Below are 15,111 nucleotides of genomic sequence, written 5' to 3'. Positions count from 1 at the left end.
ATATCTTTCAGAAAAAAATATAGCCAAAATAGTTCTGGAGTCTGACTGATCCAGTTTTGGAGAAGTCTATATCGATGAGATATTCAATTGCGTATTATGTGATATTCAATTACATTTACTTTAATTTGAGTAAAATTACTTTTTTATTTAAAGACACTGAAAGTTAGTGGTAATAAGGATTTTGGCGTTAAAGTTAAAATTAAATGGGTCATTTAATCATACACTTAACCGCTTTTCTTTTTCGTGATAATCTTAAAAATTGTATTCAATTTTAAGCTACTCTGTAACTATAAATTTGTAGTGGCCAATAAAAACGTGCAAGAGCTAAATTGTTCCCGATAAGGAATGTCTGAAAATAGAAACAACCGCATTGACCTACATATTTGAAGAAAAAAAGCCCGAAAGTGTTACACATAATAAAACTTTCATCCTTGAACATGCGTTGTCCAACAGCGTTCACGAATCTATCAGTCTCCATATTCATAACTCTATTAGCCGGAGAGCGTAACACGAACAGAAGTAGGCCGGGGGAAGGGCGGCTCGCTCACGATCAAAACCGAATACGTAATCGAGGAGAGCCTTAATTCGTACAGCCTTGGACTCCATTGTTATGGCACCGGTTCGAGTGAAAGTTTTCCATGTTCACTTTTCCAGAAACCGCGTGGTCGGAGATAAATCGCTTGCTGGCCCTGTAGTTTCCTTAACATACCACCCTCCCCTCGCCTACCCACCTTGTTCTATATGTCTACTTAACTCAGGTGAATGCGAACAGATTATATATGGTCGGCTATTTGTTACGCCGTTATGCCCCATTTATGCCTTCAACCCCGTTTTGCTCTCAGGCTAGATATCATAACTTAAGGACAATGGAAAAAGTGTTTTTCAATTTATAAATATATGTACATATTTCAAGGTGCTCTAGTTTTTTGTAAAATATCTAAAAGGAAAGTTCGAAAATGTTTAAAGGAGTGCTTTTAAGATATTTTGATATTTTGGTATATGTACAGCTGAAAAGGGAAGCGAATGCGTAATAATATTGTTGTTTCGGTTGGAGTCATTCATAATTAATTTTGGTATGATCTACACGAAATGTCAAGTTTGAATTTTTTAGTTTAACCAAGAAGCACGTTACATTTTCCTTCGTTGCGGACTGGTGCGACTACGACGGACGATTGATTGCAACTGGTTATAATATAAGATTGATGTCGTTGTTGACTTGTTTTTGGACCCTTCTCGCAATAAGCTGTAGTTTCCGCCACTAAACATTTATTTTTGTTTTATAACACTTTGAAGTTTAAATTTTCCCATTGAATATATTGTGCACATATGTTCTATTGAGCGATTAGTAGGGTACTGGATATACTAAGAACTCTGTATGCTAGTGACTGATTTAAAATATAACGAATGCATTTTTGTTATATTTTTGTGTCTCCTTTTTACCTACTAGCGATTATCTGGAACGGACCTACTGCTTAACGTGGGGTCCGAACCACGGTCCTCGGCATTAAAACTACCTAGTGGCGAGTGACCGACTTAATCAAAAAAATCATCCTAGAAGACATCCGGCCTTAGCCCGCCTGGTTACTGGCGTAACTTGGATTATTTTCATTTTAGGATTTTGCACTCTTGCTTTTTGTACATTAACAATTAAGAACAACCATAAACTTAAATTTACAACCATGCTCCAACAGTATTCGAACCCGTAACTGTCGCAATAGTATTAATATCCTCTCATCTTAACCATTGTGCCAATTAATAATTAAGTCGGCTAACGAATGAAAGTATTTATGCCGTCGATTCAACAAGTCGCCACTTATTTTTCTTTATAAATAAATGTACTCCCAATGTACTCGCTAATTAACTAAATATATACATAAGAAATACTTATTGCCAATTGGCCAGATTGTGCAACCACTAAGAGTGATAAAAAAAGGATTAATATTGGACAACTTTTCGTCCGAAGAGTTCATGTAAAAATGAAGAAAGAATAACTGTATATTAACTTTAAAGCAATTAGCAATTGGTTATATAGAAGAATTTATATAGTATTGTAAGTTCTGCTGTATAAATAAAGCTTATATGGGCATATGGTATGCAGATATTGGGTTGTGTCTAGAAAAGCAATCTGGATATAATTTATAAGTATTGTGGAGGCCTTGTAGTACTTCAGAAATAGTGATCTGCATAGAATGGACATTATTAACTATGCTACATTTTATGTTATTCGGTACACAAAATTCAATTTTCAATGTAAGATCTAAGACAAATTCTGTAGTAGATGCTTTTATCCACTGTAAAAAACTCATAATATAAAAAAACAAGTGCCAAGGAGATAAATGTAAAGTTTCTTGGTCAATTTTATTCGAGATAAATTATTTTTCAAAAAATAAATGCTAATAACATGTAATAAATAATAGTTAGCCCTAAGGTAGGGTAACTCTTTAGTAATATAAATAAACAGGATCAGATAATGTAAGCTGCAAGGAAATAAAGAAATAGTCATTGGTACAGCCCACCTAAGTTTATACATTTTCACATCTTAATTCGGTAACACACATCTTATTAAAAACATATTATATTTTTGCAGAACATTGTAAATGTAAATCAAATAATAGATATTCTACCCATTTCATGTTGTACAATGCTCGTAAAGCATATCCTTTATATTACTGAACTTAATCAATAAGGTTTTCAGGCTTAATATCTTGTCTGGCATAGTAAAATCAAAACAGACAAAAGCCTGGAATACAATGTATCAGACATAAATAGTTTCATTGAAAACATACAATGCCGACAGGAGATTTTTCTAAATTAATTACTGGCGCTTCAATTTAATTCTATTGAGGTAAAAGGTTTCTATAATTATCTTACCTTGTCCAACGATGATTCTATTACTATTTAATTGAGTTTCAATTTCTCCGTTTTCTTGACTTTCACTTCCACTAATATTTATAGTTCCCGAACTGTTGGTGCCACCTTCTGGTAATAAATATAAACATTCTTATATGTAGATTAATTATTTTCAATACTTACGTATGGTCAGCGTTTGGTTTTGGCTGTGTTCATTGGCGAAGATAACACTTCCTTGGCCTTGGGCACCATCAACTGTTTTAGCAGATTTAAAGTTAGTATTGTTATATGTTTGGTGATTATTTGTTATAAGGTTATGTCGTGTTTTTAGATTTTTCCAATATATTTTACTTGGTTAAATTACACAAAAACATTTCTAGATTCATAATATATACTTGTAGGACATTGTAATATTACAGCATATAAGGTGCTACTGTTTGGGAGAATATAGTTAAAATTCAAACGAACTGTCTACTTTTATCTCCGTTATAAATTTCATTAATTTTTTTCAAACACACTTTCTGATGTATTTGAGTTGACTGTTTCTGATATGATAAAAATGTAAAACTGAGTATTCATCCGATTTACTTAAAATTTAATAGTTTTTTCATTGCTAGGTTAAAATAATTTAGTTGTATAAGTGATCGTTGCAATTAATACACATTAATAACTCAACAAAATATGAAAAAGCCAAAAACAATACGTTCGTTTTTGTATATCAAACACATAAAATTACTTGATAATGACGATTACTCATTTGTTCAATGAAACAAAACAAATTTGCATCTCATATGCAGCAGCATGAATTAGATATTCTATTTAATAGTAAAAATGCAGTAGATTGAGTTATGAAGTTTTCGTCACTTTTCCTTTTTTTGTTTTGTTGAATCCAGTGAATGTAGAGCTGAATATAGAGCCTGTTATATTGTTTATAGTAATTTCAAACAAAAGAGTTTTATTGTGTTAAAAATATCCAATTACACTCTAACAATACTGTTAAAAACTATAATGGATTTTATACTTGCTTATTGGGATTTAGAGTGAACAAACTACCTTTTCCAATATACAGAGTGTCCAGTGGGAAAGTTAATTTTTCAAAGAGTTATAAAGAAAATAAAAATAATTGTTGAATGAATAATACCAAAAGTTTAACGGCTTTAATGTTTCTATAAAATGGTCTCCAAATATTTCACATCCACATTGATATACACTTTAAATTGGATACGTAAAAATAGGCTTATAAAGCATATTAGACAGTTAAGTATATTTAATGCTTTTCTTTTCAGTTATTTGTAGCCCAACATTTGCCGTTTCATTTGTTTACGTATCCTAAATAAAAATGGGCTTCATTAGTGAAAATTACGTTGTTTAACCAAATCTGCCTAGGAAATAGTCCCACTAATTCTTCAGTGCAAGTTTCTATCAAAATCTAATAATAAATTTACACTAATTAGATTAATAGATATATCTAGAACACCGAATAGGTAAAGAATACTGTGAAGCTGCAGTAAGGGAATTACGCAATCGGCGCACGTTTTCTTCAGTTGAAATAGTTGTTGCAAGTCTTGTTGTTGTTTCATTGAACGTAAAACCTATTTTACGGCACTCGTTCATATATCTTTTCATTAAAGTGATACTGGGGGAATATCCTAGTTGGGTAATGTTCAGTAGTATATGAGTACACAACACTTCTGGGGGGCGCAAAAATACGAATCACCACCCTTCAGCCGTAAAAGTGCTAGTGACAGTAAAAAGCATGAGTTATTGGCTTACTCTTTGTGCATGTCCTAACTTCTGCCATGATCGGTCATTTCTGGTCAACTTAGATTAACTTAAATGTTTTAGGTGAATTTAAGTTATTTAAGAGTAGGTACATTATACTTCAATAAGTTGACTAAACTGACAAAAAATTAACAGTAAAAAATATGAAAATGTATGTATTAATAAGTAAGGCATTAAGGAACTGTAAGGTATAACAGGTCAACTGAAAAGTCCCCGGTCTACCATAGTAAAACTAATTTTTTTGGCAAAATTAGTTTTTTTATTCAACATAATTCTCTTCAAGGGCGATACACTGATTATAGTGACCCTCCAACTTTTCAATACCATTTTTGTAGTATGATTTGTACTTTGCTTCAGAATAGGCCTCAGTTTCGGCGATCACCTCTTCATTCAACGAAAATTTCTTCCCATCGAGCATTCTTCTGATATCTGGGAACAGGAACTAGTCGCTGTGGGCCAAATCTGGAGAATACGGTGGATGAGGAAGCAATTCGAAGTTCAAATCATGGTTTTTTTGCCACCGTTTTCACTCACTGACTCTATAACACTATGTAATAGTCGCTGTTGGACCGTCAACAAGGTTCATTTTTCAAGGTAGTCAATGAAAACTATTCCATGCGCATCCCAAAATACAGACGCCATAACCTTGCCAGCCGACTGTTGCGTTTTCCCATGTTTTGGAGGGGATTCATCGTGTGCAGTCCACTCGGACGACTGTCGATTGGACTTCGGAGTGAAATGATAGAGCCATGTTTCATGCATTGTCACGTATCGATGCAAAAACTCGAGTTTATTACGCTCAATAATCTTTAAACACTGCTCCGAATCATCACCTCGTCGTTGTTTCTGGTTAAAAGTGAATTCGCGCGGCATCCACTTTGCACAGAGCTTTCTCATACCCAAATATTCGTGAATGATATGATGTACACATTCAATTGATATCTTTATAGTGTCTGATAATTTATTTAGTTTCAATTTACGGCCATTCAAAATCATTTTGTGGATTTTTTAAATATTTTCGTCGGTAACAACCTCTTTTGGCCGTCCACTGCGTTCACCGTCTTCGGTGCTCATTTCACTACGTCTAAACTTAGCGCACCAATTCTTGATGGTTCATTTTCCTGGGGCAATGTCCGGAAACTCAGCATCAAGCAAAGTTTTTGCTTCAAATGTATTTTTTCCTTTCAAAAAGCAATAATTTATCAACACGCGAAATTACTTTTTATCAATTTTTTTCACAATAACAAAAGTTGCTTCACTCAAAATGCTATAACTCACAAACTAATGGTCCGACAGCTGTCAAATTTATACATGCATCTTTTTGCCGGTTAGGGCTGACTAAAATATTTTTCAATTGACTTGTTTCATAGTTATACTAAAAAGCTATAATGTTATACTAACTGGTAGATTGAAGAAACAAATTAATATTTACGTTAAATAGTACGAAAATACGGCTAATTTGAAGATGCTGGCAAAGGTAATGGTAAAAACTCTTTATACTTAACATACTTTTATAATTTCGCAGATATTCGAATAGATTAAGCAGTAGTACTGATTTTGCATCTCTATTTTGGTAAACCTGACTTCTGAAGTTGAAAAATTTTCTGTCTTTTTTTGCACTACACTCCTTAAGTATCATGAGGTCGATTTTCCTGAATAAATAATAAATTGTTAAATAGTCTGTAATGCAAAAATGTATTAGCTTTTTATTTTCTTGCCTCATTCTTCATATAATAGTTAAGTTAATAGTTTTATGTTCTTCTTGACTACTATCTAGCTCGTTATGACATCACGTCGATGGCAATAAAAATGAATGCTATAATATTATAACACTTTACTAGTAATTTATATCCTACAGTTTTTTTAAATTCATAAACGTATTTTTATATAGTCGGCTGCTAATTTTCTTCAGAATAATGAAAAAGTAAACTTAACCTGATTTATCCAACTTAACACTTGTAAATAATATCTGGTAATCATATGCCACATCTTTGTGACTGACCACTGACCTGTTAGGAACAACACATATGTGGAGACTATACAGAAATGAACAAGATGTAGTCTATAAAGGGATAGTTGAACGCAGGCACACTTATGACATTTGAAATTTGGCTGGTTATGTATGGAGTTTTTATTATTTATATGCCTGTATTTTGTTGAGAAGTAATTTCAGTCTATTGCAATATTGTTTGACTTTGAAAAAATGTTTGTGAGGTTCTATTTTGTTTATATTTTTCATCTAGTAGCATCTACGCATTTTATATAGTCTAAATGTGTACAATATCGTCTGCAACAGTGTTAGTATCCCTTTTTTACATATTTTTATCAAATGTATATGCTTACACATCATATAATTTGATAATTCTTACTGAATATTGATACATATATATATTGATATATACACATTTAACATACCTTTCTAAACACTGTTTGATAACTAGTTACAGTTTGCATTCCTTGCTATTACGTGAGTTGTTACATCTACAATATATTATAATAAACCAGATCTAGATTTTGGAAATGTGCATGCACATAGCGAATCAATCATATAATTTATATATAATTATATAATATTTATATATTTTATATAATAATATGGGTTTTATACAATAAAACAATTAATGCACGTCATCAAAATTTATCACGTCAGCACGTCGCAATGTAGCCGGATTAATTTAGAATTTTGGTTTACAACGTTTTCCGGTTCCTAACCTCTAATTATTAACACGAATATTTTAAAGAATTTTGTAGACGTTTGACAACAGGGTAGATACAAATCGAATTTCATTGACGCATCAGACAACATTCTGTCTCTTTTTAGCTAGGGTAAAATGAGAAGGAAAAATTCGAGTTTAAAACGAATTTTACACAAAGTGTATTTGGCGTATATTCGACACCATTTATGATGTGCATTCACTGTTTTATTTGAGGGACTGTATATTACTATTTGTTTGTTTGCCGGTTGTCTGCCATATTGGGAATTCGAGCATGTGTAAACAGTAGGCCTACAATTTATAGGTGCGTTTACCTCATATTAATTCATGCCGCGTAATTCAAATTTAAAATATAAACTTTCCCAACAGACACCCTGTATGATTGTGAATTTAGAAGATTTAAAAGTGGTATTTCCTAATTTTTAATTGTTGATCATGTTGAGATAAATAGCAAAGAGATAAGTAATGAAAAGATTAATCGTCTCTTTTCTTAAACGTGATAGAGTATTATTGTACCTTGTCCAGACATTTGGTTTTGTTTCCCTTCTTTTTGTATTGTTAGAGTTGCTCTGGCATCGCTTCCTGATAGCTGCTGCGAAAATTCTCCACCATATCGACCTCCACCGCTAATTTCTAGGCTCCTACCCGTGTTTCCGGATGCTCTACTGCCGCCAACTAAATAAAAATCATATAAATATTGCAAACTTATTGTTTAAAATTGTTTATACTTACATGAAGCCTCTTCAAAAATACTCGATTGGTTTTCAGTTTGTCCTTGAATTATGTTGATATTTTTTTGTATACCTCCATTTGTTTGCAAACCACTAGCCTGCGTTAAGGTATTACTACTTCCTAAATAATATTTTATATTTACAATAAATAATTATAAATTAAGCATTAAAAAAACTTATAACAACATTCTTATAAGAGGACTTAGATAAAAAAGAAATACTTTAACCAGTATTTATCTTCCTGATTTTAGAAAAAGTATTATGGCACTATTAATATATCAGAAAAGGTTTTTTGAACTTTTAAAGGATAATATTTAGATTCAGAGGTTACAATGCATTTATATACTGCATGCAAATAAATTATGTTACCCGAAGGTGTTCTAACATAACATTTGAACATATTCTATTGGAAATAACATGTATATACTGGTTTATATATCAAAATATTAGTATTGATGTTGAGGATGAACTGATATTTATTGCAATCTATATAAACATAACGAAAACTTAGTTCTTTATATTTAACAGACAGTATTCAATTTGATTGGCATCATATATTCTTATGAAGCAGCATATTTGTTTTTGAAAATGCAGTGATATGAAATGATACGGCTAGATAAATGCTACCTGACTTTTGCAAATTATTGAAATGATCTAAATGGTGTCTCTATGATTTGAAATGTGTAAATATAAAAATAGTGAAATTGTAGTTGAAGTTGAGTACTGTTAAGTGTTTTTGGTGATATACTCGAAGCGGTTGGTGTTAAAAGCACTTATTGGAGAAGCATTTGTGGAGATATAACACATATTTGACTTAATCAGTAACAACAAAGGGTATAAATAAAAACATGTGGACGTTGAAGAACTCAGGTTGTATATATATATATATATATATATATATATATATATATATATATATATATATATATATATATATGTATGTATATATACCAACCTGAGTTATATGGATGATTCTTCTAGACTAATCTATGATTCATTGAGGTCAAAATTGTCCTAGTACATCTACTTTTCATAGTTAGTCACATTACGTTACAAAAGACATTTATTGTTCATAGAAAACAGGGAAATAGCGATTTCGAAATGGCATTTTCAGTCAACTTATGGAATAGCTATTTTATCTCCTTTTGAAACTTTTCATATGCCTGTTTATGTTTGGAAACGTTTTTGTTTCTTCCGGTTGTTTTTTCTTATTGGCATATAAATCGCCATTTTTACACCATTGAAACCAAAACCGACAATTGGAATATAATTGAATAAAATCATACGTTTGTATATGATGCGATTGGAAACACTATAAACAGTTGTTTGTTGATCAAGATGCATGTAGGCACAATTAATATGAATGATTAAGTTACTCTTGGAAAATATATAACGTATTATATTCACTGAGTTTAAAATAAGAAAAGAACAAATCCTACCGCTTGTTGTTTGACCTTGAGAATCAGTACTTGACCAACTACTGTATGACGAGGATGAGAAGAAACCGTTTGCTGATCGACTATTTTGATTTAAACATGTGGCATACTTCTTGCATATCTCGTAAGCTTCATCGGGAGTGTTGGCTATTTTCACTGTGGATATGTCACCCTAATAGCGAACGAACAAGTTAAAAGAAATATTTTAGCTTGTCGAGCGGAAAATCTACCTGAAATCGGCTATCTTCGATTAACTGGTACCCAATATTGATGATTCCTTGGTTGCTGAGCTTGGATGTTGGAGGACGATGCAATGATTTCGTCACTATAGTGTCACAATTGTAGATTAGACTGACCGAGTTTCCCTTTACACTGAAAGCTAGTCTCTGCCATCTGAAACGAAATAAATTATGTTAAATTATTCCCGGGCCCATCATTTATGTGACTGATTGCCGATTTTTTTTTATCAAAGAATGTTTGTTATCAACAATGCTATAAAGTATACGAAAATCTAGAAACTTATTGTTCTATCTAAATTATTCAAAGCAACATACTTGATCCAATACTTGAAAGTATCCTCCGGCTAATGCGATTTAATATCTAGATATCCTCCATGATAAAATTTTTACTATGCATATTTCTGCAAAATACTGCCATGTTCCGGGATTATAATGCGGCCTTACAAACAGCCAAAAAGGTTTAGTCTTAGTTTGAGTAGTATCAGAACATCATCTTCCTTGGCTAGTATAATCGACATACCTCAATATAATTCAACCGTTATAGAGAATTTTAGACTAGGGAGTGAGCGAGACAATATCATTGATTCACTTGCTGAATATTTTGGTAAAATAACGGCACAACATTACGTTGGAAAATACTCGCACTCCATGAGATTATTCCTCGAAGAATTGCAGCAGTTTTAAAAGCAAATGGTAGCTTATTAATAAACAAATAAATGTTATGTATATGTCAGGTGTTATGTTCATCAAAAAATTATGTTTAGCAAATTCTTATGTAGTAGTACAGAGGCTTAATTCGGTTATTAAATAGTGATTGTTTGGTATAGAATTTGAATTGAATATTATGTTGAATACAATGTGTTATTTCATTCTTTTTTGTTTATGTTGGATATAATAATTTTTGCAGGATTTAACAGTTTATGAGTATTTTTCTAATCTCTTTATACTCAGTCACCCATTTTTAGAATGAATATAGTAAGGAGTATGTTGTTACAGGCAGTTATAGAGAGATATATTGAAGTTTGTATATCTAGATATCTATTAATTTATTCTATATTAAAAATCAAATAAAATTAATGCTTCCTGTGGGTCTTGTTTTGTTAAAATGTAATTAAATACCGAATGTTTTCATTGTTATTTTTTAACCATGTGCATTTTTAAGATATTAAACTCTTGTTTTACCTTACTTTCTAATCGCAATAAAAGCTTATAAGAGTAACATTAAAATATTATTGAACATTATTCCAAGATCACTCATATTTGTTTTATTTGTATTTTGGTAATTTGTGGATCATTTACTTCAAAATAATTTATAATTTTGCTTCTTTTCAGTTTATTGTTTGAGATGTTTCGTGTCTCCTTTTTACTTTTATCAGTTTGCAGATATCGATATTTGTGTACATAACGGTTTCTCGTTATTTTAATAAACTGGAAGAATCAACTGTATGAATTATATTGTAAGAAATTGAACTTTGATATTTTAGTATCATAAAAATATATTTTTATTTACTATATAGATTTGTTATTAGTATAAAAAATATTGCCAATTAAGTGTTATTATATTAGAACTTATAAATAAATATTACGTGTTTTTTTACAAACCTTAATAATTTAAGTTTTGAGACTGACAAAGATTTCGACGTTCATTAGAGAAGTTTGAACGTTATGTTCAGAATAAGTTAAAGAAAATATCTTCATAATAATTCTGTCAAAATGATTTTTTTGAATAATTCAAGAACGTTTACAGAAGCAGTCGATCATGCGGTTAAGTGGTTCAAATTCTGGAGGTTGCAAATCAACCCCCTGAAAACCCATGCCATCATTTTCCACAAAAAACGTTATATCATTGCGCGTCTCGTAACTTAAGATTGACACCGCAACAATTCCATGGATGGATAAGGTTACGGACCTAGGTATCCACTTCCATCGACGGTTCGGTTGGCATTCCCAAATCCAGAGAGCATTCCAGAAATGTTCGGGGATAGCAAACCTGCTATGTTCTCTTATCTGCCCTTCAAGCAGACTTCCCATATCCATCAGATGCTTATTTTGCAAGATGTTAATTCGGTCCGTACTCCTCTACGGATCTAATGTCTACTTCAAGTTTGTTACGCCCAACCAGGTGAAACGGCTTCAAGTTTTCCAAAATAACCTTCTCAGGAGAATGTTAAACGTTTCATAGCTTGTTAGAAATAACCAAATTCATAGGAAAACTGACACTCCATAAATCAAGCACTTCATATCTCAGTCATTCCACAAACAGTCGACGTTTGAGCTTCACAGAGTAAAGACGTGTTCGGAGAGACGGTCAGTGAAACGAAACAAAAGTGCAACATCTGTGTCACAAATGCGGCGTTAAAAAAAGTCTAACAATAACAGTTTACAGACTGGTGAAAAAGTGAATGTGCGATCGGAAAAAAAGGTCAATACCGTAGAAAATAAACGCAAAATGCCATAAAACCTTAAGGGTCGGAAACTCAACTTCTGGACCACAAATGCGGCGTAGGATAATTGAAACATAAAAATAACAGTATTATTTCAACAATATATAAAAATATGGAGAACACTGTACAAAAAAACAGATAAAATGGAAACATCGACATCAGGCGTATAACATATTGCAGTTTTGAATGTAGAGAACACAACGAGTACCCAGAACGAACCCAGAAACAACGATAAACCACCAAACCAACAAAAGCAGTCCAATTGTTACATACGAAACAGATGAAGAAGAATTACAGAAAGAAGTAGGCTGGATAACGGTTAAAAATAAAAAAAGAAAAGCAAATAATTCTCCAGGATTTTCACCACAGCAAATCAAAATAAAACAAAATAATGAACAAAATAAGGAAATTAGAATTCCCAGGCCACCCCCAATTATCGTAACTAATGTTACCGACTTTGACTTGCTATTCGAAACATTGAGGTCCAACTATATCGTATTCAAAGCAACGGTACTAAACAATGGACAAACAAAAATTGAACGCCGAATGTTCAAACATTCACAAAAATAATAAATTGTTTAGAGTTGCTGAAACTGCAATGGCACTCTTATGAAGACAAACAAACCAGAGTTATTGAAGAGTACAATCAGAGTCATTTATTGCTAAAAGTGAAAAAATTATCGCAGAACTAAACCAAAATGGGCTTAAATGCTTAAATGCGACAAGTATTTTAAAAAAGTAAAGACCAAAAATAACAAAGGAGAAATTTTAGTTCACAAGAAGCCATTACCTCTATTTATGTTAGCCTTTGAACATGATATGGACACAAAAACCATTTTTTGTATTAAAATAATTTTAGGGGTAGAAATAAAAATCGAACCTCTAAAAAAATCGAAGTCACCAAACGAAATAAAATCCTATAGACCTATATCACTGCTGCCAGTAATATCTAAGGTTTTTGCAAAAATCCCGTTGAAAATAATAAAACCGATCATAGAGAGAAAAAACCTAATACCAGCACACCAGTTTGGCTTTATTAACAAACACTCAACAATTGACCAGGTCCACAGAATAACAGATGTTATTAAATAAGCCTACGAAAGTCAAAAAGTATGCTTAGCTATATTCTTAGATGTAGCACAAGCCTTCGATAAGGTTTGGCATGAAGGCCTTGTTCATAAACTACAGAAAATGCTACCAAAACAACACACCGAACGATTAAAATCATACATTACAACCAGAATGTTTAGAGTCAAGCAAGAAGAGGCTTACTCTACAATAAAAGAAGCTAAAGCAGGTGTACCACAAGGAAGTGTACTGGGACCAATGCTTTATCTACTTTACACTTGTGATATACCACAAATGGAAAATATCACGATGGCTACATTTGCTGATGATACAGCGAATATAGCTGTCGGAGACAATAGTGAAGAAGCCTCACGAAAATTGCAATAGGCAAGTGACAATATAAATAATTGGACACAAGCTTGGAAAATAAGAATTAATGAAAGTAAATCTATACATGTGCAGTTCACCTATAAACAGACCGTACAAGCACCAATAACATTAAATAACACTATCATTCGATATATCGAATTGAAATATAGGAAAATGTACTGGCTAATTGGAAGAAAATCACAATTATCAGTACATAATAAATTGCTATTATATAAGCAAATATTGAAACCTATATGGACATACGGAGTTCAATTATGGGGATGTTCTGCAAAGAGTAACATTAATAAAATGCAAATTTTTCAGAACTAAGTCCTGAGAGGTATTGTGGGTGCACAGACTCAAAAGAATCAAACCAACTGATCTTGTGTAGTGATGTGTAGTGAGGTGCATATATTAAAAAATTCAGCAGTGACATGTATAAACATTATTTCACCAGAGACTGAGTTAGGGCCGATGGGTCTTTCTAGTTATATACCTAGATTTAAGTTAGCATAAAGGCAAATTGTATGTTAGAAGGAAACGACTAGTAACAATATATTAATTGAATAATAAAAAAAAATATTCCACAAACAATAATTTAGCTCAAGTTCTTCTCAAAATGCGCTTGTTCGCAAGCTGGTCGACATGCTGGGAGTTTAGCACCGCGTCATCGCTAACCTCCCTATTTTTCAGACTGAAACGATAGTCATAACTTATGCCCCCATACGACAGTATCCAGTCATGTGTTAACTCAAGTTCGAGAATCAATAGTTAGTTCCACTAGCTGTTATCTCGCCGGGTCCTCGTGCCCGATTAGCGGGTGCCATATCCCCAAATTTAATGCAGTATCAGCAGCGACCCACAGGGGTCAACTGTCAAGCGGTTTCGTTTTAATGTATTGGTAAGCCCAGAGGCAGTCCCACATAACCCGGTCCAACTTGTCACTCCATGGCAAGTCTCCGCGACCCGAAAGCTTAAAGAATGTAATTCTGAATGGATAAACGCGTGAAGCAAATGGATGAAAATCAACATCTCAGCGCATTCTAGTTAGCCGAAATGATAACTTCTCTAATGCAACGTCACAGGTATCCTTTTAGAACAACATTATTGTTTGCAACTATGCTCTATGCGACTAGACCCTACAAACCTACTATATCAACCGAATCTGCAAAGCTGCAGTAGTTTTTGGTGCTTTAAGATGGCGCGTGTGGAAGAGAAGAAGTGACAATAAAGACTAATATCTGCCTCTTTCGTACGTTTATCTTGCTCATTATTCTGTACCGCTCCGAGATTTTTACTCTGTGAGATTTTTCAGATGCAATGCTTAAGGAAAATTCTTATTCTAGTTTTTCTACGAGATCATATTAGAAACAAAGTCATCCATATAAAATGCGACACAGTTGAGGAACGTACTCATAGGCGCAGATTGCAATGATTTTGTCATGTCTACCAAAAAACAAAGATATAGATCAAGATTA

At 32.6% G+C, this 15,111-nt stretch overlaps 1 protein-coding gene across 2 annotated transcripts in view; it reads right to left on the bottom strand.

The window, feature by feature from the left end:
• LOC143190712 (uncharacterized) overlaps positions 1-15,111 on the bottom strand; it is a 54,943-nt gene that overhangs the window by 23,035 nt on the left and 16,797 nt on the right. Inside the window, exons 5-10 of one of the 2 annotated variants that reach the window (XM_076395215.1) lie at positions 9,744-9,906; positions 9,517-9,685; positions 8,079-8,198; positions 7,863-8,021; positions 3,034-3,105; positions 2,872-2,979 (exon numbers count right to left, since the gene is read on the bottom strand). In XM_076395215.1, coding sequence (XP_076251330.1) covers positions 2,872-2,979; positions 3,034-3,105; positions 7,863-8,021; positions 8,079-8,198; positions 9,517-9,685; positions 9,744-9,906 — 791 coding nt within the window. The remainder of the gene's footprint in view (positions 1-2,871; positions 2,980-3,033; positions 3,106-7,862; positions 8,022-8,078; positions 8,199-9,516; positions 9,686-9,743; positions 9,907-15,111) is intronic. The other variant, XM_076395216.1, reaches the window with a different exon arrangement.

This window comes from Rhynchophorus ferrugineus, unplaced genomic scaffold, assembly GCF_030347505.1.
Source record: "Rhynchophorus ferrugineus isolate W39M unplaced genomic scaffold, kcgeb_rfMv2 rfM2, whole genome shotgun sequence".
NCBI lineage: Eukaryota > Metazoa > Arthropoda > Insecta > Coleoptera > Curculionidae > Rhynchophorus > Rhynchophorus ferrugineus.
The sequence above is the reverse complement of the archived record's forward strand: the minus strand, read 5'-3'. Positions and strand labels throughout refer to the sequence as shown.